The 24369-nt window shown below is 40.5% G+C and overlaps 1 protein-coding gene across 1 annotated transcript in view; it reads left to right on the top strand.

Moving 5' to 3' along the window:
* The window catches only part of SKAP2 (src kinase associated phosphoprotein 2), a 172805-nt gene that overhangs the window by 95054 nt on the left and 53382 nt on the right, over positions 1–24369 (top strand). The window contains exons 5-7 of the mRNA XM_075271460.1: positions 19378–19452; positions 20834–20917; positions 23529–23653. Of these exons, the coding sequence (XP_075127561.1) occupies positions 19378–19452; positions 20834–20917; positions 23529–23653 (284 nt within the window). The remainder of the gene's footprint in view (positions 1–19377; positions 19453–20833; positions 20918–23528; positions 23654–24369) is intronic.

The raw sequence follows: 24369 nt of genomic DNA on the forward strand, positions 1-24369 counted from the left end.
CTAATGGAGAATCACATAGTAACATAAATGTGTTCAGTATTTTATTTTTGAATGGTTTTGATTCCTATTGATGGCACTAGGATGCACCCACAGGTGTAACTTGAAGCACCTGGGCCCCAGTACAAAATCTGTAATGGGTCCCCACTTATTATGATACTGGTGTCTTCTTATGTTGTAGAGGGGCCTTTGGGCCCCCCTTTACACCCCTTATCGCTACACCCATCTATGCACCTAACTAGGCCAGATATCTCCAGTATCCTCTGGAACAGACTGTGCAGGGTCGAAAAAAAATAAGTGACATGGATTCAACAAAAATGCCGCCTACTGGTCTAGTCCTAACACCACCTCATTCGGAGCGCTCTTTGCCCTACACACCAGTAGAAGAATATGACTTTCAACCTGTCAGCTTACACCAAAGACAAAAATATAAACCTACATGATGAATGTTGAGTTTTTATCATATGAGGCCATGGAACGGGTGGTAAGTTACATCCTGAAACAATGTTTATTTCCTCCACTTTTGAAGCTCACTTGGGATAACATAAACAGTAGGATATAATGATAACTGTGGAAGAAGAGTCACTCCTCAGAGGTCAGGAAGAGCAGCCATGATGCAATTTCCTTTGATGTATAAAACATTGTGTTGGGCTCAGCCAGGCATAAAGAATTAGATTTTTTTCTTACTCTTTACCTCTCTTATTTCCTATTATTAGTGGTTTCATGCTGAGGATTGTCTATCATTATCTATAAATTGGTGGGACAATTTGCTGTCTAAATAATATACGTCAAGCTATGACTTTGAGAAACTACAGCTTAAACTGAACACTACTGTAGAGTTGTACAGCTTTTGAGTGCTATGTTATAAGTCTTGTTTTATTCTTACTTGACCTCCTTAGTTGACTTCTTGTAATACTCATACAGCTAGGGGTCAATTGGTTCACTGTAAAGTATCTGGTGTAAAAACCTATCTTTCAGATTGTGGAAAGTTTTGTGCAAGAATTGAGCCATTAGACATTTCAGCTCTGAAGCCTGTGGATACCCAAGACTATACTACAGGCTGTAACTAATGTAAAGTACAAGATAATGCAACAATAAAGGGTTTTTTCCCCCTAGGATAGATGATCAATAGGGCTGAGCCACTCTTGAGATTTCAGGATCAATTTTAAAATCCGATTTCCGATAATCTTCCAGCCGATCTCGATCACCGATCAGGATCCGATCTTTTCCGATCCTGATCGCTCAACCCTAGTGATCAAGATGTCATACGTTGGTGTCTGACCATGGGGAACCCAATAGATCAGCTGATTAAAGAGGCTGCAACTTTTGAGTGAATGCTGTGACCTCTTCATTGCAAACCAAGCACAGGACCATAAATTGCATAAGGTCTGTATATGGTATTGCAGTTTATGCCCATTCACTTGAACAGTACTAAGATGCTGCTCATTGGTACCCTTTGACCAATGAATCTGATGTCATCGACACATGGAAGATGCTGCAGTGCTCTTGAGTGCTGCTGCCTGTCCAAACTATGGATTTGTGGGGGTTCAGATTGTCAGACCCCTACTGATATGCTGGATGGAGGGGAACCAAAAAAGAAGGATATCTTGTGCTTCCTTTTGGAAATATTAAATTGGGTCACGTTTAGAACCTTGTCCTTAAAAAAGTCCCATATGTTTCCTAGGACTATTGTCCTCTCAAATTAGGTAAAATGGGAGATGATTGGTATCCAGACAATGGTTCGCACCTTGGGATTAAACAGCTCTCCTGGTGGAAAGAGCTGTTGGAAGATACTGGAAGTCAATCCAATGGATTGAAGCCTAAGAAAAAGACCCCCGATGGCAAAGTAACAGCGTTTATTGATTACGCGTTTCGAGGTTTTTTTGTGTTTGGATACAAACACAACCTCTACCTCAGATCTCAAATGTTATAGCAGGACTGCATGCTCTGTGACCCCTACTGATGACATATCAATGAACTATCTGAAGAATCATCAATACGTCCCAGAAAACCCCTTTAATGTTTTATATAGATTAATTACATATTTAAACTATTAGGCCATGTTCACACATTCAGAATTCTGTCAGGATTTAGGAACTAACTGATAGTCTGCACTTAATATATGTAAAAAGTATTTTCTACCTCATTAATACGCAGCAAAAAACATATTAAATAATACTTACATCCATACCATATTCATTATTGTTGTGGATTCTGCTTAGAAAGCAGCAGATTTGCTCCACTGCGTTGCAATGTTGATAAGCCAACAGATCCAATGGCACGTGTGGCAGAAATACAGGTATGAGACTTGCTTTATTTTTTACAAGGATCCTATCATTCGGATGCAATTTTTTCTAGGTACCACGTCAGAATAGCCTTAAGAAAGGCTATTCTTCTCCTACCTTTCATTGTCATCTACACGCCGCTGCTCACCTGCAATCCCGTTTTTTCCCGGTATGCAAATTATCTCTCACTCATCACTGGGGGCGGGCCCCAGCCCTCAAACAGCACTGGGGGTGTCCCCAATGCTGCGAGAGAACTCTCTCCAGCGCCGCCTCCATCTTCGTCACCAACGTCATCTTCATTGTCTTCTTCCAGCTGGGTCAAAATTAAACTCATGCACAAGTGGGCTCTGTCTGATATACTGTAGGCATAAAAGCATACATTGATTTATTTCATGGATTCCATATGAAGCTGTGAGAAAAACTATGTCTTCTTACACACATTGATCCTGAGGAGGAGCACTATACTCTCATAGGCTCATGGTGGCTCAGTAGTTAGCGCTGGAGTCTTAGGTTCAAATCTTATCAACGCCAACTTCTGCAAGGAGTTTGTATGTTCTCCCCATGTTTGAGTGAGTTTCCTCCCACAGTCCAAAGACATACTGACAGGTGAGCGCTGCAATGGAGACTCTGGTGCAGATGTGAATGTAGCCTGAGGTGGACTTCAATCCAGACTTGGAATCTCCTTTACTTTTTATCATGAAAGCGCCCAGAGAAGTGGTTTTCACATTATAATCTAGTTTTCAGGTAGCAACAATATATTGGTATCCTTTTTACTATATATGATAGATTTCGTGACAAGAAACACCTTCTACAGTTACTTTTCAGCCTATAAATGCACTGTCGTACTAAGGTCTGGTTCACATCTGTGTTCGGTAATCTGTTCGGGGAGTCTGCATGGGGACCCTCCCGAACGGAATACCAAATGCATTGACAAGCGGTGAGCAGTAAAAGCATAGACGCCATAGACTATAATTGGGTCCATGTGCTTGCCGCGAGATGTCCACACGAGTCATGCGGACATGAAAGTAGATCATGAAGTACCTTTCTGTCTGCATGTTCCATGCGGACAACACGCGGAAAGCTGTGTGCTTTCATAAGCTCTCTGCTTGCCAATGCGTTCAGTATTCCATGCGGACTCTCCAAACGGATTACCGAATGCAGACCTAAACGGTCTATAAATCTCATGTGAAAACACAGTTGTACTGTGGATCCTTAGGCAGAAAAAATATCATAACATCATTCTGAGAATTTACAGAGAAGATGTGCTATGTTTCATATATATTTTCATTGCCTATAAGGGATTGTCAGTGACTAGTGCCAAAATGGGGGTTGTATACTGCTCAATTTTTCCAAGGTCATTTTAGTAAGAGACAAGGCCCATTGGAGGATCCACTAGTCCTTTGATAGGCCAGTTTGACTCTGTTAGATAATATCATTGAATTACTGAATGGAGATAAACATGTATACCACGAGTCAGTAAATTGCACATCATATTGAACTTCTGAAACTCCATGAAACGTGCATTGAAAAGCCTTCAATAGTAGCTGAAACAGTGCTACACGGTAATGTATGTCTACTTTCTTCTAACATTTTTAAGAAGTTCAAGTAAAGTCCAGACATATTTTATTTCGACGCTTTCATTTATTGCTCTGTGTTTCCAGTCAGCAATCAATGACTCAAAGTGCCGTCGCCACCGCCGCTGCCGTCCCCACCAATTAAATAAACCCTTTTATGAAAGTAGCATTAAAATAAATTCCGCTCTAATTATACGTGGCTGTTTACATCAATTCTGTTTTCCACATAAATCGCATTGACATCTCCTATTTATTTATTAGTGTTCTTTCAGCATTTGTAACACTAATGAGATGAACAAACCTGAAAGGTACATTGACCTGAAATCACAATTACTGTTCGCATGCTAAAACCCACAATAAATTCATTTGATAAAGATGAACTCTAATATACTGCCTACCCTTAAGAGAATGATTGCCTCCACAATTATGTACTGTATGTCAATTGACCTTCTACATTGAATTTAAAGGGCAACTCTACTTTCAAGTGAAAATTTGAGTTTGATCAAAAATTCACTTTAAGAGTTTCTTAGATGTATTTGTTTCTAAGATATCCAAGGTGGCCACCATTAGAGCTCTTATATCGGTTGTCACTCAGCTCTACCTGCCTACAGAATAAATTATAATAATTCTTACGCATCAAAATAGGAGCCAGGTTTATTATTTCTCCCATTTTACAGCAGAACTATGTAGATTGCAAACTCCATGGATGAGATTTTTTAAATTTTTTTTAATAACTCTTACTTTTTACAGTTAAAAATTTTTACAATTTTTTTTTAATTTGAGAAGATTTGTGGGAGAAAAACAAGTATCAGTTATTGACTAGCATAAATGAACAGGCAAACTCCATGCGTGTTGTGATATCTACAGTATTACCCAAGGGTTGTGTCCCTGTGTCAGATTTTAGAGAATACAGTAATGAAAGTCAATAATGTTTATACAATAATATTTAGACCGTGGCATTAATTTTCTATATCAAAGGCCAAATTTATTGGGGGGAATTTATTAGGTGTGGCGTTTTATATGTCAGTCAAATGAATTCCCATCTATTCCAGTTTCCAGTGTCTAAAATATCTTTGGGACTCATGAAATTAAAAAAAAAAAGTGCTTTATGGCATTTGGAAAACTTAGACATGTTACACGGACCATACATCAGCCAAGCAAATGTCCCTACTAACATTAATTCCCAATCATTGCCCACCAAGCAAGTTCAATGACAAGTTTCCCCATTGGTTGGCTGATCGGGGATGTTCTGCGGCAATGATAGAAGCCAAAAACTGCAGATACAGTCTTGTAAGTGTCTCGTATGAAGGACTATGTGGTTATCCATCCAACAATACAACAATTGCCCAGTGTAAAGAGGACCTTTCATCAGATTGGGCACAGGCAGTTCTATATACTGCTGGAAAGCTGACCCGATCTGTGCCCCGGGTAAAGCGCTATCGGTACCGTAGCGCTTTACAGTCAGAAGGGCGTTTCTGACAGTTAGCCAGGGACGCCCTTCTGCCCAGCAGCGCCTATCGCACTGTACTGTGGAGCGGAGAGGAACTCCTCCCTCCCCTCCTGATAATACTCGTCTACGTACGAGCTGTGTGAGCAGAGGGAGAGGGCGTTCCTCCCCGCTCACACTGTACAGCGCGATAGGCACTGCTGGGCAGAAGGGCGTCCCTGGCTAAGTGTCAGAAACGCCCTTCTGACTGTAAAACCCTACGGTACCGGCACCGATAGCGCTTTACACCGGGCACAGATCGGGAAAGACGATAGTGCGCTGAATTCAGAGCACTGTCAGCTTTCCAGCAGTATATGGAACTGCCTGTGCCCCAATCGGTAAAAGGTCCTCTTTAAACAAAAATCAATTGATCTGCTAAATCCTTGTTCAAAATTTGTTATGGGCAATTAATTTGCTTATGTACAAGGTATTAAAAATGTAATAACCCCTTGTAAGTATTCAAGATGAGTTTTTTTTCCTTTCTGTTAAGATGCCAAAACTTCTATTCAGGGTCATCTTAGTTATGGTTTTGTAAAAGCTTGGTGATTTTTAGGCTTACTTATATAGCGCCATCATATTCTGCAGCGCTTTACAGACATTGACAGGCATTGTCCCATATAAGGCTCACAATCTACATTCCCTATCAGTATATCATTGGAGTGTGGGAGGAAACCAACACAAACATGGGGAGAAAATACAAACTCTTTGCAGATGTTGTCCTTGGCAGGATACGAACCCAGGACTTCAGCGATGCAATGCTAACCACTAAGGGAGGGTTCACACGGAGTTACGTGCCGCGTGATGTGGCACGTAGACGCCGCGTGAGCTTTTGCGGGCCGTTCACTTTCCCATTGATTTCAATGGAGTGTGGATCGTATACGCGGCGCTATTTTGCGGCCATGATTTTGCGGCACGCAACTCCGTGTGAACTCTCCCTTAGCCACCATGCTGTGAAAATCAATATATTTGCCAATACTGCTGCCTAAAGGACTTACCTACCATTCTTATAGCTGTGAACTGTAACCTGCACTAACAGAAACTTTTGCCATTCCATCTTATTTATATTCATGTGCACAATGGCAGTCATATCCATTACAACTAGTATAATAAAAAAAGAAATTAAAGAGGTTATCTAATTTCGCTAATATGTTTTTCTTAAGGTGATCACAAAATGTGACCCTACTAGGACTCATAGTTCTGTGGGAGAACTTGACAGCAAGTGTTAATTTCCTACTAGAAGCAAATAAAAGCAAATTGCATAATTCTTACTGAAATCAATTGATGTCCATGTAATAAACAGATTTGAAGGGCAAGAGATGCTCTATTGCAAGACTCAGCAACCTTCGGCACTCCAAGTGCTGTGAAACTACAATTCCCAACATGCTCCATTCACTTCCATAGTAGTTCCAAGAACATCAGAGCAAGTATGCATGCTGGGAGTTGTAGTTTTACAACAGTTGGAGTGCTGAAGGTTGCCTACCCCTACTCTATGTAGTTGCTCTCAGTTCAGACTTAAAAACATTCCTGAATGGTGGCTCATCCTCTCTCTTAATGCATGCCTTACCTTTCATGTGACACTAAGATCTCCTGGATCATTCCCAGAGATATCACCAGTTACAAACACAGTCGGGATTGGGAGCAGCTGTAGCTACATATAAATATTCCAGTCCTGACTGAGTATTCAACTGATGATATCTCTGGATATAGTATTGGTAGAACTGTGATCTTAGTGTCATATGAAAGATCAGAATCTCCTGCTTCACATAGCAACAAACAGGTCTATGTTTTATCATGGCCAATAAATGTTTGAAGCCAGACAATCAAAACTTACTTGAAAGCCTAGGTACCCTCAAGTACGAAGGTACAGGTACCCTCAAGTACATAGGTACAGGTACCCTCAAGTACATAGGTACAGGTACCCTCAAGTACATAGGTACAGGTACCCTCAAGTACATAGGTACAGGTACCCTCAAGTACGTAGGTACAGGTACCCTCAAGTACATAGGTACAGGTATCCTCAAGTACGTAGGTACAGGTACCCTCAAGTACGTAGGTACAGGTACCCTCAAGTACGTAGGTACATGTACCCTCAAGTAGGTAGGTACAGGTACCCTCAAGTATGTAGGTACAGGTCCCCTCAAGTACATAGGTACAGGTACCCTCAAGTACGTAGGTACAGGTACCCTCAAGTATGTAGGTACAGGAACCCCAAGTATGTAGGTACAGGTACCCTCAAGTACGTAGGTACAGGTACCCTCAAGTACATAGGTACAGGTACCCTCAAGTACGTAGGTACAGGTACCCTCAAGTATGTAGGTACAGGAACCCCAAGTATGTAGGTACAGGTACCCTCAAGTACGTAGGTACAGGTACCCTCAAGTACATAGGTACAGGTACCCTCAAGTACATAGGTACAGATACCCTCAAGTACGTAGGTACAGGTACCCTCAAGTACGTAGGTACAGGTACCCTCAAGTACGTAGGTACAGGTACCCTCAAGTAGGTAGGTACAGGTACCCTCAAGTATGTAGGTACAGGTACCCTCAAGTACATAGGTACAGGTACCCTCAAGTACATAGGTACAGATACCCTCAAGTACATAGGTACAGATACCCTCAAGTATGTAGGTACAGGTACCCTCAAGTACGTAGGTACAGGTACCCTCAAGTACGTAGGTACAGGTACCCTCAAGTAGGTAGGTACAGGTACCCTCAAGTACGTAGATACAGGTACCCTCAAGTACATAGGTACAGATACCCTCAAGTACGTAGGTACAGATACCCTCAAGTACGTAGGTACAGATACCCTCAAGTACGTAGGTACAAGTACCCGCAAGTATGTAGGTACAGGTACCCTCAAGGTACGTAGGTACAGGGGTTTTCCAGTATTCTAAAAGCATATCTACTTTCTTAAAAAAAAACAGCATTCAACCTATCTGCAGGTTACACTTGGCATGGTATTTATATAGCACACATCACAATGAAGCTAAGGTGCAGTACCAGACACAACCTGCAGACAGTTAGCGTGCTGTTTATCCATGAAAGTATATTTTTATAATGCTGGAAAACACATTCAAGACCTTAGTCCTGTATATGTGCTCTATATTGTTTGTTCCAATGATGAAACATTACAATATAATGTATACACAGATTTAAATACAAAAATACGTTTCATTTTAATTGAACAATTCAGGCCCCCCAAAAATCAAGAATGTGTCCTTTTATCGCTAAAAGTCGCCACGTCTTCTCATATATTGTAGGGTTCATATCTTGCTTGTTTGTAAACTTTTGATGAAACAAGCCTGACATAAAGCAGAGCAGAAGTGGAGGGCAATGTTTATAAAGATTAGCTTGACATCAATAACCTGTGTGAGCTGTCAAATCGCATGTAGCACGAGGAGATATATTAATCTGGCATAGTTAGCATTGTAAGTGGTTAGAATAAATAAAGGGATCAAGCAGATGAAGAGGGATTAACTGTGCAGATTGAGCAAATTTAAGTCACTGCGGCAGTGATTTTACAAAGGATTAGCTCGCTTTTACAAATATTGATTACTGATTTGCTACTCTGAAAGAAGATGAAACAGCTCTCACTTGCTGGACTGGGCGCTAGGTGAAGTTTTCATCATTCACACCAATGTTCCTGTCATGAGTATTATTGAAATTGACAGATATATTATATGATAAATGGTCAGGTTAGGGCAAAGAATACATTTGTACAATTTTTTCAGCAGTAATGTTACACATGATTTCTTAACTATGAAAGTGGAGAATGTAGCAATTTTTAGAGAAGCAAAGCCGTCAGGTGAATTTATTCACAGAATGGAAGATAAAGAGTAGCGACGCTCATGTATCAATCTGTCTATGGCACGGGGGTGGCACCAAATAAGGGATGTATCAGCATGCTAAGCCATTGTGTTCTTAAGGACTACAATGATTTTTTTCTTTGTGTGTGGTATTTGTAGGTGGTTGTCATGTTGTGACATATGTATTATCTCATTGAACAAGTTCTTTTAACAAAACAATAATGTGCATCTGGTTATACTTGATGTACACACAAAATATTATATGCTTGACCGGATGTGGGACAAAACACCATAGGCGGTACATATTAGATGGATAATAATGTCATTGCCCTTCTGCTCCTTTCTCTACAATACTTACAGTTTCTTTTCATAATCCCAACTCCCCAGACCCCATTCTTGCTTATGGGTTAGACCAACTGGCCACCCTACTACATTACTGTAGTAAGGTCTGTAAGATCTTGTAGTTTCTTTGACCTCATATACAGCATATATACATACACACCAACCTCTTGCGGCTGACACTTCTCGCCACAGATGACTGATTTGCGAGATCTACTACCAAGTAAAATTCTATGTGACATGCACTGCACTAATATTAAGTGCTCATTGCCTCCCAGTACCTACAGCATTATCATCTGCTTGAATGTTTTTTCACTTTTCTGATGGAAGAAACATTAGTTCATGTAGGACTCTTTCTTGGTTCCAAAAGCATGGGGGCTTCGTGTGTCCATTACTATGCTACAGTTAATATCCATTGCTGTCATCCTATAATGGATGTCAGCAATGGACGTTAATAATAGTAGGTTGACCATAGCGTAAGGTATATTTGGTTTCATTGGCACAATTTGGAGAATGAGAGCAAATCCACACAAAACACAGGGAAAACATATAAACGGTGCAGATGTTGTCCTTGGCAGGATTTGAACCCAGGACTCCAGCGCTGTAGTGCCAGGTACTGAGGCACCGTGTTGTCCCCTCCTTGGCACAATCTGATGCTTGTGTACTTGACTTCACATAGACTCAGCTAGTCTTCTACTCTCTGGAATGATCATATATTTGCATTCAGCTTACCGCCAACTACTGGCCAAAACATCCATCTCTGTAGTTTACTTTTGGACAAGTTGCATGTCAGCAGTCGTCTGATCCGTAATGGTCGGCACTCTACAAAAACATTCAACTTTTTATATATTGGCTATCATTATGTCTATGTTGAGAGTTTAGGTGAGATAAGACAACAGTGTGCGTATATGGGCCCATCTGTCCCCTACCATCACCTGTCAAGAGGACACAAATATTTTACAGGGACAATATTTGTTGGGTTTAAACCAGTCCAATTCTTTATTTCTCCAGACAAAAAGCAATATCAGTGGCGTTGGTTAGTTGCACATTCAGACGTATCTCATGAGTATGGCCAGGATAAATCTTTTGATAAGCATACAAGAATAGGACAAATTTGCAAGGTAGTAATGCTAACCACATAGACCAACCCATAGCAGTAAGGCCTGGAACAAAATGACATAAATCTCTGACATCTGGGTATTAAGTAGTTAATACTTCTCAGCTGCTGCCGACCAACATGTTGTCTTCGAGATTTAATAACTTAGCTTTTATGTGAGTACAGATGTGTTCGACAGGTAAGATCATCAATGGACGAGGGCTTTCTTCTTACCTGGGTCCTGGTTTGCTCAGCAGAGCCCTGCTAAAGGCTTTGTAAACACCGGGTCTTTTTTCGGAATATTCAGTGATCCAGGTTGTCAAAGTAAAAAGGATTGTTTCTCTTTGTTCATGGCGCCATCATCGTTGTCCTGTGGCCATCTGAAATACTATGGGGGGCTTAATCCTAAACTAACTAAATATGTAGGAAGGCAATATAAGTAGATAAAGGCAGCTGTAGATGTCCCTATAATTCTACCACCATAATAGTTTAAAGGAGTGATAATTGGTGAATCAGTAAAAAAAAACATAGATAAGGCAATGCAGTAGTTAATTTTAAATAAATGAAAAAAAAATCTCAATACGTCCCATTTGTAGCAAAATACGTCTTAAATAGTCATGTTTAGGGCATATGACGCAGAAGCCAAGCAGCCAAGGGATGGCAGAGGCATAGAAGTGATGTATTCCAAAATCTCACAGACATGTAAGTATTGAAGCGGATTATTAAAATATGATTGATAAATGATTAATATATGTTAATGGCTGCACGGCTTGGCAGGTAAACCTGCAATACTGCCCAGAAAAGAACAAGCATCAATCATTTAACAATCTGTTTTTATCAATCCATTGCGTTATGGCTGTATTTCGGCTGTCCCTTGGCCTTCCACACTGTTGGCCAGTAGCCAATACATTCATGAAGTCATGGAGGGGGGGGGCCAATTATGGTTGGAGTAAAAAAAAGTTACAAACTCTGACTTCAATATAAAATGAATTATTTTCAATTTTATTATACAATTATTGATATTAAATAATTAATTCCATGCATAGTTTGTTACATATTTACTTGATAGGAATTCAATCACCAGCTTTTTAATAATTTTTATTTTTTTTGTCGTTTTTTAAATGTATCAATAAGATTATATGTGAATCCAGTCTTTCACCTTCTGTCGATACAAATTAGTTATCCTCTAGAAGACACATACAATACCTACCCTATACCCTGTGAGCACTTTCCCTATAGATTTAATAGGAGAAGGAGAATAACGGGGCAAAACTTCAATGAAAAATTTTATGGAAAAACAAGCAATACATTTTCACTTGCATTCTTTTTTGCTACAAGGGACCATAGACTTAAGGTTCTTGCCCGTCATCAGTAAAGAGCACGTGCCGCTTTTGGGTTTTCTTAGGGGGAGTTCACATGGAGGAAAGTGGAGCGCAATCTGGCACGTATACACGTGCCGGCAGATGACGCACTCAAAATGCTCCCATTGATTTCAATGGGAGTTAGGAGCGTATACGCCACGTCACGTCAAAATCACGGCCGCACAATAGCGCCACGTATACGATCCCGGCTCCCATTGAAATCAATGGGAGCGTATACGGCCCGTAAAATCTAACACGGCGTATACGTGCCAGGTCACGCGGCACGTTACTCCGTGTGAACTCCCCCTTACAGCCTTGCGTTCCTCATTACTGAATTGAGTTCTATATCAACGCTGCAAAGGGTGGCAGAATAAAAGATGATAACTTTTTCAGGTTTTGGGATTATTACGATTGTTAATTCTGTTCCATTATTTCCTGCTGATCTATACTTTGAATGAGCAAAATATCATCTGAGAACCTTATGTTGAGCATCTGATAGAAGGAAAAGTATAGCTTCCTTATATCTCCACCCTTATATACAGGCGCTTTATCACTCCATACAGTTAAACAATATCTAAGTATTTCTCTTCCATCTATCTGGAAATTCATGGAATGAAGGAAGGTTGGACTTGTAGATGCCTGTGCACAAAGCCTTACAAGATGAAGAATATATCCCTGAGCTTTAGGCTTGGTCTCCTTCCTATATTACCCAGACATTGGGGGAGATTTGTATATACTACTGAAAATAAAAGCTATGGTCCATGTAAATCATATTTTGTAATAATGTCTAAATATTTTATACCAATGAGTAATAATTTGTGTATCCTGTGAAATGATAAGTCACCCCACAGCTTTAAGGTGCCATCAAACACTATAGATCAAAAGAAGTCTAAGTACTTCAGTAGTGAAGGTTGTCTAATCTCTGAACATCTCAGGAACCGAATTGTATTTATTTAAAGGGTTGTCCAAGTTATAAAAATTTTACCAAATGCTGACTTTAACAGATCAATACAGACTATACTTATCTGTCTTCTTCTTACTGTGGTCAATCACTGTCCTTAGTGGTCTGTCTTATATCGCAGAGGTCAGCGATATAGTTGGCATGGAATTGGTATGCACTTCCTATGTTTACTCGGTTTATTCACATGCCCCAAAGATATACTGATATGGAATTTTGGACTTTGCTGACAATGTCTGTAAGCGCTGCGAAATATGTTGGCGCTATACAAGTAAGATAAATAAATACCTAACTAATGTATAAGGACACATCACTGCTGCATATACAGGGGCGGTGTTATCCAGCATGGAGCTCCATAGATCCGTGGGGCATACGCTAACCACATACTGTTGTGCTAACATATTGTAAGCCGATGGCTGGTCAGGTAATGGAGGGGGTGTACATCTCACCCACCTGAGTAGTCTGGGTGAGATGAGAAAACTCCAGGAATGTTTCTTCTCAGTAGACAACTTTCGTCTGCTGAGCATTTTGGTAAATGCTCAGTATTGGGCTGGATTTTTAGGAATGACAGGTAGGTTGGTAGTGGGACCTGTCATTTCACCCCCCTCCAGTCCACACTTTGGGGGTGTTCCGGCAGCGACTCAGCTGCAGAGAGTCTCCTTGTCAAGGAAGCTTAAGAAGTTGCTCCAGCAGCAACACTTTGGCAGAGTTTGACTGGAGAGTGAAAGAGAGAGGTCATATTTTTGGAGCTGTGTCCTGACTGATTTTACTGGCTTTTTGGATTTCTGTTATTCTAGGTGAGGTAACCTATTGTATGTTTAGTTAGAGCCTAGCCGGGCAGGTATTATTTATTTTTGTATTGTTTCCTTTAGTTGCAGCACTACCTTTTTGAGTGAAAATAAACTCTACCTTTGTTTTTGGACTAAAAGAAACTGGACTTGTGTGTCTATGCCACCCCACCTATCAACCCCAGACTCTGACAATATATATGTATAACTCCTACACACATGCATATATATATATATATATATATATATATATATATATATATATATATATATATATTCTTGGCGTGTACTCGGCTTGTAATTTATGGAATCTAATCCATGTTATGGCAGCATGATCCCTATAGACTGCACTGAGCACATGGGTCCCTCAAAAACTTACCGAGTTATATTAAGAAACATCTGTACTATTTAATGCTCTGTCAAGCCATGACAAATTTTGCCACACTGGCAGAATTCATAATCTCAGATGCTGAGACTTTTCTTATTTAGATTATTTGCAAACAAGGAGTTCTATGGCATTTGTGTTTACATACATGTATAAATATAGTATACTGTATGTATAGATACCAATCAGCCATAATAGTAAAACCACCCATCAAATATTGTGTACAGTATATCCCTCTTGTGCTACCATAACAACTCTGACCCACAAAATTATGGATTGTCTTATTGCATCTGGCACCAAGACATTAGTAGTGATCCTTTGCATCCTGTAACTTGATGGAACCTCCTTGGAGTGAACAATATTTGTAGTGAAACCGGATGCGTTAATGTAGACCAATGCCATTAGGGAATACCATTGCCACATTTATGCAGGTGGTACGTATTAAAGTAACATCCAGACAAATTCAGGGACACACGATTTCCCACCAGATAATTTCCCAAAACATCTCACAGCCTCTTTTGGCTTGTCTTTTTTCCTATATTGTATCCTGGAGCCATCTCTTTCCTAGATAAGTGATAGACACACACCCACATCCACATTCACATTTGCTTTATTCATAGCTCCAGGATCCAGTTCTGATGCTCATGTGCCCCTTTTTGGAGGTTGGCAAGGGTCAGCAAGGGCACTCTGATCAGCCTGTGGCAACCAGCTTCAATGTTCTGGCCGTCTATTGACAGGTGCCCATATACATAGATAACCAATGTTATTCATTTCATCTCAAAAACTTTAATTTCAAGGTATATCACTAATTCTATCATTGTATTGTGTTTCATTGTAATGGTGTTCTTTAGCTGATATAGGACTTGTCATATTTCTGTATTTATAGCTTTCCTTGAGGAGTGACGCTGGGTTCACACCTGCGTTCATGTCTCCGTTCTATGGTTTCCGTCTTCTGCATGGCAGAAGACGGAAACCATAGACCGGGTCCGGCCGTGCGCGGCGGTGAGCGTTTTAGGCTCTCCGCCGCGAAACCAGATTTTTTTATCCGGACACAGAGTACTGCGTGTCCGACTCTGTGTCCGGATTATAAAACCCGGTTTCGCGGCGGAGAGCGCAAAACGCTCACTGCCGCTCACGGCCGGACAGCTTTCTCACCCATTCAAATGAATGAGTGAGAAAGTCTCCTGCAGGCTTCCGTCTCCTGCATCTGTTTTATGCAGGAAACGGAAACCTGGAATAAGGACCCTACAACGCAGATGTGAACGAGCCCTTACAAGGATGTTACAAGACATATTTCTAAGTAAAGGTGCTCCAGCATTGATATTTCATGTGGAATAATATAAGTACAGTTTTTTTTCTAAGTAGAACATGTTAGGAATAGAGATGGCTCCTGTTTAAGCATGTTATCCAAAGTTGTCTTACCCTTTAAATAACATTTTTTTTTTTTCTTCAAATTTTCCATTTTGACCTTTTTTTTGATAAGGAGTCTGGAAGGGGTGTACAGTAAGGAAGTGAAGGAGGTGGGGACTTGCAAAAATAACAGAATTACAAAACAAGAGCATATCCCACCAGATAAATGGCTGAAGGGCATAGCTACATTAAAAAAAATCCTAAAGAAGACTGAGCATTACAAGAGGCTCATACTTCCTGTTCCATAGAGACCACTTTTCAGTGGTCATTTCATTATCATCAAAGGCAAGATTACAATGACAAGTAACTCAATATACATACGCAAAACAAAAAATCGACTGTTCTCACGTAGAGATGAGCGAACTGGCTTGGAGCTAAATAGACTTGACCCGATTTTCCCAGAAGTTTCGGGTTAGACCAAAACCCAACACTTTTGTGGTTATTCACCCACTATTCCCCCCCCATCAGTATGTCTTTGGTAGGAAACCCACACAAACACGGGGAGAACATACAAACTCCTTTTAGATGTTGTCCTTGGCAGGATTCCAACCCAAGACGCCAGTGCTGCAAGGCTGCAATGCTAACCACTGGAGGTGGAGGTGCAGTAAACATAGCGAACATCTATACTCAACTTGCCTCACATCTCATGGGCATCCTTGCAGCTTCCAGCATTCATCCAGTGTCCTCTTCTGACTGATGTCGTGCCGCGGTCATGTGGGGCATGTTGATGTCAGGACAAGCTCTGCCCAAAATGAACTGGAGGCCTGAACCTTATGAATATTTGTAGAAACAATTCTTGGGAAGTTTGCCCATGTCCATTTACAGCTCCCCTCTTCCCCATCCCTGTAGAATGATATCTGAGCGTGCCTAGAACACTCCCCTATAGAAGTCAATGAACATCTCTAGACTACAGTCCCTATGGCTTATGTAGTTCCTATAAATCCTCTTATAGCAGTTCAGGCAAGATGGCTGCCTTCATAATCATCTATAGAAAGTAGTAGGAAAAATGACATTCTCTTTAAGATGCCTAATATAAAAGCTGAAATATTTGATAGGGTTAATGCATTATGGGATGTGAATTAAACTGCAAATGTAGATGTATGTGCGGTCATCATACGAGGGATACGTCAGGTGTGACCATAGAGAAATTGCAGTTATTTGGTATATTTAATAGAGACCAAGTAGGCCGAATTACCTGGATGTGGCCTGGTATTAAAGTTGGGTAATAACTACTTAATAGTATTATTTATCCTACTCTCTGCAAACATGGAAAAATCAGATTTAATGGTCTTTTGGAGTCCACACCGTGACTTAATTTGCTGTCAATTATGCCCGTAATGGGCTATTTGGCCATAGAAATCCCATTGTATATGGGTATATTAACTTTCCAACCTTTTGGTGTATTAGCCTCTCCGTCACAATGAGAAGAAAATGAGAGAAAAACAACACTGACAGTTGTCAACGAAAGGGCATCTCTGCTGTTAACAGAGACAATGATATTGTATTCTTATCTTTTAACATTAAAGATAGGTTTGTGTAGTGTTAAAAGCAGGAAATGTCAGAGAATGTCCGCCGCCACTTGACGGAAATTTAGTCAACGCGATATTCAAAATATCTGATGGACTTTAGCAGAGCGCTCCTTCTCGCTCTTGGCACAGGTTATTGAGAAAGATGGATCTCTAGGACGCTCATTTTGCTGCTACTGTCTCCCAGATATAAAAAATTGCCCTTGAATTACGATGTTTTCATTGTATTTCTTACTTTACTGCTGCGGCTTCTGGTAATAAGGCTAATTTAGATGATGTGTCCTGTGGACCTTGCCCAACCTCCCGTCCATTTTTTTCTCTTCCAGCTGTCATCTTGTGAATACATTTTTAAACATTTCCACAAAGTCAAGTACTATTTGTTACAGTGTGATTTACGCTGTAAGTCACGGAGATAAAGTAGCAGCACTTCAGCGTCTGGGTTTTCACAGAAGGGTCTATACAAGAGGTCTTGTCATATTTCCCATCAATCATGTTTTCACTGTCATGTCATCTTGTTTATTGACAACTTGTAGATGAAACTTATATACTGTAATATCTAATGGAACAGTGTAAAGGAACCCAACCAGCCTAAATGTACAACTTACCCTAACATGGCACAGATCACTTATACATGAAACAGATACTCATCATAGAACAAACCAGGCTATGTGTCAGTATAATGTACAGGTAGATTATTTAGGAAACTACCCAGTTTATGTACTGTAGGCCGAGATGAATCGGATCCAATACCAGCCATTTAAACCCTTAAGAACAGAGTTCTGGTTGTTGTGTTATTTTATCTTCTTCTTGTCGTTTTCCAAAGTCGTTCATTTAAAAAAAAAAAAAATTGCTTTTGCCCCCATATTTTGAGAGCCAGAATTTTTTATTGGCCAAAATACAGTAAGTCGGCCATTTTTTTTTGCCATGCGAGGTAAATAAATAATTAGTTTTATCGCAAGGGTTATTACAGACAGGCCCATATCAAATATGCTTAGATTTTTATTGTTTTTATTTTTTTAAATGACAATGGTGCTTTTTGTGAGATTTTTTTTAAATATATATTGTAACAATTTTCAGCAGGAGGTTCAAACACTTGTATAGTATACTGCTAATACCACTAGCAGTATCGAATGGGTGTACAAAGATGGAGAGTCTGGGGTATTGCTTGGGCCCCCTGCTGCATTGAAAATCAATTGTAAGGGAATCGCTAGTTGTGAAATTCCCTAGTGCTGCTGCTGGAACAATGGAAGAAAGTAAAGACAGTGAGCCCTAAACTCAGCCCAACCCCTGCCTACTTGCCTGAACTGTCCTAGGTGACAAACGACAACTGGGCGGCAAAACCTTCCTAAAAATAAGTGTCATACAGAACAAGACAGGAAAAAAACCACACAGGATCGAAGTCAGCAAGCCAATTGTCAAAGCTAGATAAACAAAGCAGTACAAAATTGAAATCTGAGAGAATAGTCAAAAGGGAAGCCAAAGGTCAGAGGTCAGTAATACAATAGAAAGAACAGGTAGGAAGCTAGAGAGGACAAAGTCATAGGATAGAGCCAAAATAGCCAACAAACCTGTGTGGGTTGATGACCTGTATATAGGAAGTCTAGGACCAGCCCCAGACTTGATTGGTAGACAGGCTGTCAATCACACAGGCAAGGCTACCATTAACTATTTGATGGACAGAGGGAAACAAGGTGCAGGAGATAGGTGTGGTGGAAATTCAATTACAGAGGATAGGAAATAGAGCAGTGTTCAGACAGAGAAACAAAAAACTCTAAACAAGGAATCAAACTGAACACACCTTCTGCTCCGCAGTGTGCGAGTTGAGGGTGGAGCAGAGATGTTAAATCAATAGAAGCCCATAATGTTATTATAGGGGTGTCAATGTAAAACAGGGGCAATTACTTTGCAGCCTATAAGTGGTTACACTGCTGTGATCGCAGTTATCTCAGATTTTGATAATGTTGCAGCAAGGAATCAGCTACATGTTAATTCTCTGGGTTTGCTGCCTCTAAACTGAGATCTTATGTTTGTTACTATATTAAACTTAGGTTAACAAATTTTAAAGAAAATGGCAGCTAAGGTATTTTCAGGAGCACACAGATGTCTCGGATTCCTCATTATGACATAATCTTTGTATGGAGCTGGTTATTCTCTGATATTATAGAAAACATCTGTATGAGTAGAAAACCAGCTACAATATAATATTCTGTGCTGTCTATCATTGTGAAGACAACATGCTAGCAACCATCGGCCACCTGTTCTGGAATGGCTTTACATATCTATGAAATGTATATGTGCAGTTCATGGTAAAATATGGATTGTTACTGACAACAAAATGACATTGTGAACCCACTTTCAATTTTTTAGGAAATGTGCATCCTCCAGTCGCCGCTCAGGATCTGGAAGCTACAAAGGCAGGCTATCTTGAGAAGCGAAGGAAAGGTACGTCATTGTGTAATGTATGTCATTGAATCAAAATCAGATCAACACTACCTTGTTATATTTAGCGTAAATGCCATGATTTTGTCAAGGCGGAAACACCAATGTAAAAACCGCAGCATTTTATAGTCCCTGCAGAGTGGATTGGACTCTGGCTAATCCCATCCACACATTGCTGAAAAATATCTTTATGTTGTTACCGACAGAAACCTGCAGACCCCATAGACTTTTATGAGGCCTGCCTGGTTGCAGCTCGAAAAATTTGGAGAGAAAAGTCCTGCTTGCAACTCAGTCTCAGTCCTATCATTTGTATGGGACTAAGCTGCAAACAGGCCACATGATGAATGAATGTAAGACCACTGGCCTATAAACCAGAAGCAATACTCACCTGAGCACTGCTGATACTTTAATCAAACCGCCATTTACTTGTTGAAATTCATTTAAAGAGGACCTTTCATGGGTTTGGGGCACAGGCAGTTCTATATACTGCTGGAAAGCCGTCAGTGCGCTGAATTCAGTGCACTGTCGGCTTTCCCGATCTGTGCCCCGGGTAAAGAGCTATCAGTACCGGTACCGTAGCGCTTTACAGTCTGTCAAGTACGTCCTTCTCCACAGCAGCACCTATCGCTCTGTACAGTGTGAGTGTGGAGGAACGCCCCCTCTCTCTGCTCACAGTGGTCGTCCATAGACGAGTATTATCAGGAGGGGAGGGGGCGTTCCTCCCCGCTCACACTGTACTGCCAGGAACGCCCTTCTGACTGTGAAGAGCTACGGTACCAGTACCGATAGCTCTTCACCTGGGGTACAGTTCGGGAAAGCTGACAGTGCGCTGAATTCAGCGCACTGACGGCTTTCCAGCAGTATATAGAACTGCCTGTGCCCAAACCATGAGAGGTTCTCTTTAAGACTAGTGTCACACATACAATTTTATAGTGGTTTATGATGCCGTTTTTTTGAACAAAGGAATGGTGATCAATGCTGATCCATGCTGGGGTCTGCTGACAACCCCCACTGATCAGAAATTTACGGCCTATCCATGGGACCGTAAATGAAAAAAACTCATGATCTATCCCGATAAGTATATTTGACTATTTTATTAGTGCTTTAACCATAGCCTATCTAATATGGTTTTGTAACACATTTAATGTCTTTTTTCTTAATATTGAGTATCCCCATTTCCTTAATAGAGTATTATTTTAGCAGTGCTTATTCATTGAATTTAGCTATGTAGAGTATATGTAGGGCTGCAGTTACACTAGTGTTGGGAGACTGTTCGGCGAATTCTGTTCTCCATTCCGCTTAAAATATGTCAAGAGAAAGATCCTGCAGGTAGAACTATATATAACAACATACCTTAATATTGTATTCTATCTCCCTATATCAGACCACAGTTTTTTTGCATCAGAATGGCAGAAGCGCTGGTGTGTACTAACCTTAACCACCTTCTATTACTACGGGAGTGACAAAGGTAAGTTGTTTAATATTACTCTTTATTTATATAAGGAGACTTAATAAACTCAATATTTCTTAACATTGTAATCTTACCTTCAAGATCTTAAGGAACAATTTGTCTTAAAAGATTGCACAGATACATTTCTGGCAATGATTGGCATGGAACCGTGACATGTCCTAGGGCGGGTTCACATCTGCGCCCAGTCTCCGGTTTAGCCAATCCGTCCGGTTTCCGTCTTCTGCGGCGCGAAACTTGACAGGAGACGGAAACCTGACAGTCAGTTTTCAAACCCATTCACTTGAATGGGTTTGTAAAGGTGACCGCCTGTGTGCGTCTTCTGCCTGTCCGCTGGGAAACTGTTTTTTTTTTAACCGGACACAAAGTCCTGCTTGTGTGACTTTGTGTCCGGATTAAAAATAACGGTTTCCCTGCGGACAGGCAGAAGACGCACACAGGCGGTCACCTCTGGAAACCCATTCAAGTGAATGGGTTTGAAAAATGACCGCTGGGTTTCTGTCTCCTTTCAAGTTTTGCGGGGCAGAAGTTGGAAACCAGCCGGATTGGCTAAACTGGAAACTGGGCGCAGATGTGAACCCACCATTATAATATTGTAATACATGATGACGTACATGGCACATGAGAGAGTTATCAGTCACATAGTAAGGTGTATGGATATATACAGTACATCTACAAGTATGGTATTAGTTATGGTAAATCTGATTGGCACATGTACTATTATATATTTGGTGCTTGACTCAACTAAGCTTATATCCTCAAGGTGTTAAAGGTGTCTCCTCCTTTCATAGAAATAATAGTGATGCTCAGCCATATGAAGCAAGCATGTTATGGAGGGAGATTTGTAACTGAAAATGCTTGGAAACATAAAAGTGAAACCTATAGTTAGTGACCAGGTAGCTACAATTGAAATACCAGACAAAGACTTTCCTTAGGTAAAGCCCATTAGTATTAGGCTGGTGGGATCTCTAGACTCTTGGCACCTGTCACAGCGCTCTACTTGTAGAAGTGGCTGTGCCTGGTAGTGCAGTTTTGTTTTGTTCACTTGAATGGAAAAACCTATAGTGAAACGTAACATTAATACAAGTCATAAACGCTTTTGAGCTGTACTTTGCATACACGAAAGGATGCCAGGAGTTGGACACAATTGTCCATTTGCGGCAATAAAGGTAGTTATTCTTTTAGCCAGCTTTCTTACATTTTAAGCCACCTCCCTTCTTTGGGGCACCAGAACTTACTGTATGATTACACTTATTACAGGAGCGGGACAGAAATTCCTATCACAGTCACTCCTGATTATTAGACAGCAGTTATGCTAGATTCACACCTTGGGTTTCCGCTTGTGGACCTGAAAAACAGAAACCCAATCTGCTTAAAAAGACTATAGACTATAATAGGGTTCACCTGGTTCCCCACACAAAAAATGTGGAGAGAAAAGTCCTGCTTGTTGGACTTTTCTTTCTGCATTTTTCAAGCAGAATTGGGGATGGAATCCCCGATCGAGTTGCAAGCACAGGTGTGAATCCAGAAGATGGCAGTTCAGGTTCCCTGACTGTATACTTATAGTCTCTTAGCTTATTTCATAGGATATAGTGTGGAGAGTGGCCCCACAGCTGGCAGAGATGGTGCTGGCTCTAGCTGCTCATGTGATGTTGTGCTGAGGCATCATGGGATTAATAGCATGGTACAGAGAAAGAGATCAGCAGAACCAGCAGACAAAAAGTTAGACTGCAGGGAAATCATTTCTATATATATATTCAGAATGTGAGATGAAGTGAGGTGGGGTTGGAGTGATGGAAAGTTGTGTTCCTGTTGGACTTCTTCTCTATAAAAAAAAAAACAAAAAAAAACATCTGCCTACCGTCACCACAAGGAGAACCTCAGAAGCTTTACTGAACCAGATTTATTATTGAGTACAGTGGGAGCTGCACATATCCAAATGCAGTAAGCCCCATTTACTGGAATACGTCTGGTCATTCAGCTCCATAGCTATGTGATGTATTATCATATTAATCAGCATAGAATATTTGCCCTAAAAATGACTTCATGTTATTCATGTACCTGCCCCCCTACCAGGCACTCTTTACTATAGCAACTAATAACTGTTGTGCTTCCTATGACCCTCCTTGGCATGCAGGTTGCAGTGTCAGGCCCATCTGTACGTCAAATACATCAATGCATCATATTAAAGGATTATTTCGTTTGACTCTGAAATTTTCCTCGCAGATGGTGCAGATGTTTCGCCAAGGATTTCCCTTATAAAATGCCCTAAGATTCATAAAGATGAGTTGCTTTTTCTTTCGTACAGATGTTTCAAAAATGCGCCTGATAGAAAATACGATATGGTGCTTACTACATAGGATCAGTATATAGCAACAGCTGGGGTGCTTACCAAACAGGATCAGTATATAGCAACAGCTGGGGTATTCTGAGTTGCACTATCATGAATTTTGGGTATAGAATTTGCATCCGACTGCATTTACTTTGTTGACTGTAATTGTACAGGGATTCTCTAAAAGCTCCAGGCACAATACCTTTGGCCACCGCTTCATTTACATGGCCAGCCACTGCAGATTTAACTACAGGTGCTGCTTTTCTTTATCTCTGACAGACAAACAGCAGAAAGGTGAATTTTCTCTAGAAGGGTACAGCGCCAGGATAAATAATACTCTACGCAAGGATGGAAAGAAAGATTGCTGTTTTGAAATCTACGCTCCTGATAAACGCGTCTATCAGGTTGGACTCTTTACACCGCCGTATAAATTAAATTGATAAAACTGTAACATCGGCAGTCTAGGAGAAAGAGGAACATTTGGGTTGTAACAGCTCACTAACTGGCAGACGCATCTGCACGGCGAGCTGATGCATATGGGAATATAATAGGAAAAACAAAATTCCGATAAAGTTCATGTCCTCCAAATTATAAAGCAACATTGCCGCGTACATATCAATTCCATTGTTCCTTTTATGTTTTACTACTGTCAATTTGTAGCCCGTGATACGGTATGAGAAAAGTTGAATTCCTTAGACAATAAATGCAGATTTATCAATACAAACACCTTAAACGCTAAATCACAACATGGCCGCCAGGGGTACGAGGGAATCAGACCAGACCCGTACGTCAGTGGAGCATTTCAAGGATCTATCATTTCGGCATCAATACAGAATGTAACTCTAATACACTTTAAATATCTGAAATTGCATTTGAAAATCATTTAATTAACTTGTCAGGTAATGTGTTGGAATCTGACAAGAACATTTTTAAGAAAACTATACCCAGCAGTCGAAAGATATTCACGGGTGTCTTCTAATTGTCAAGGGCAAATTTCGTTCATCAGTTTTGGCTTTGACATTGATGAAGAGAAGCAGTTTTTTTCTGCACAGCTGCCAGCTGCTGATCACAGTTTCAAATCCATCATCCTCTGCTCCAATTACGTAAATTTGTCAAAATT

The sequence above is a fragment of the Leptodactylus fuscus genome, chromosome 4 (assembly GCF_031893055.1).
Source record: "Leptodactylus fuscus isolate aLepFus1 chromosome 4, aLepFus1.hap2, whole genome shotgun sequence".
In the NCBI taxonomy this organism is placed as follows: domain Eukaryota; kingdom Metazoa; phylum Chordata; class Amphibia; order Anura; family Leptodactylidae; genus Leptodactylus; species Leptodactylus fuscus.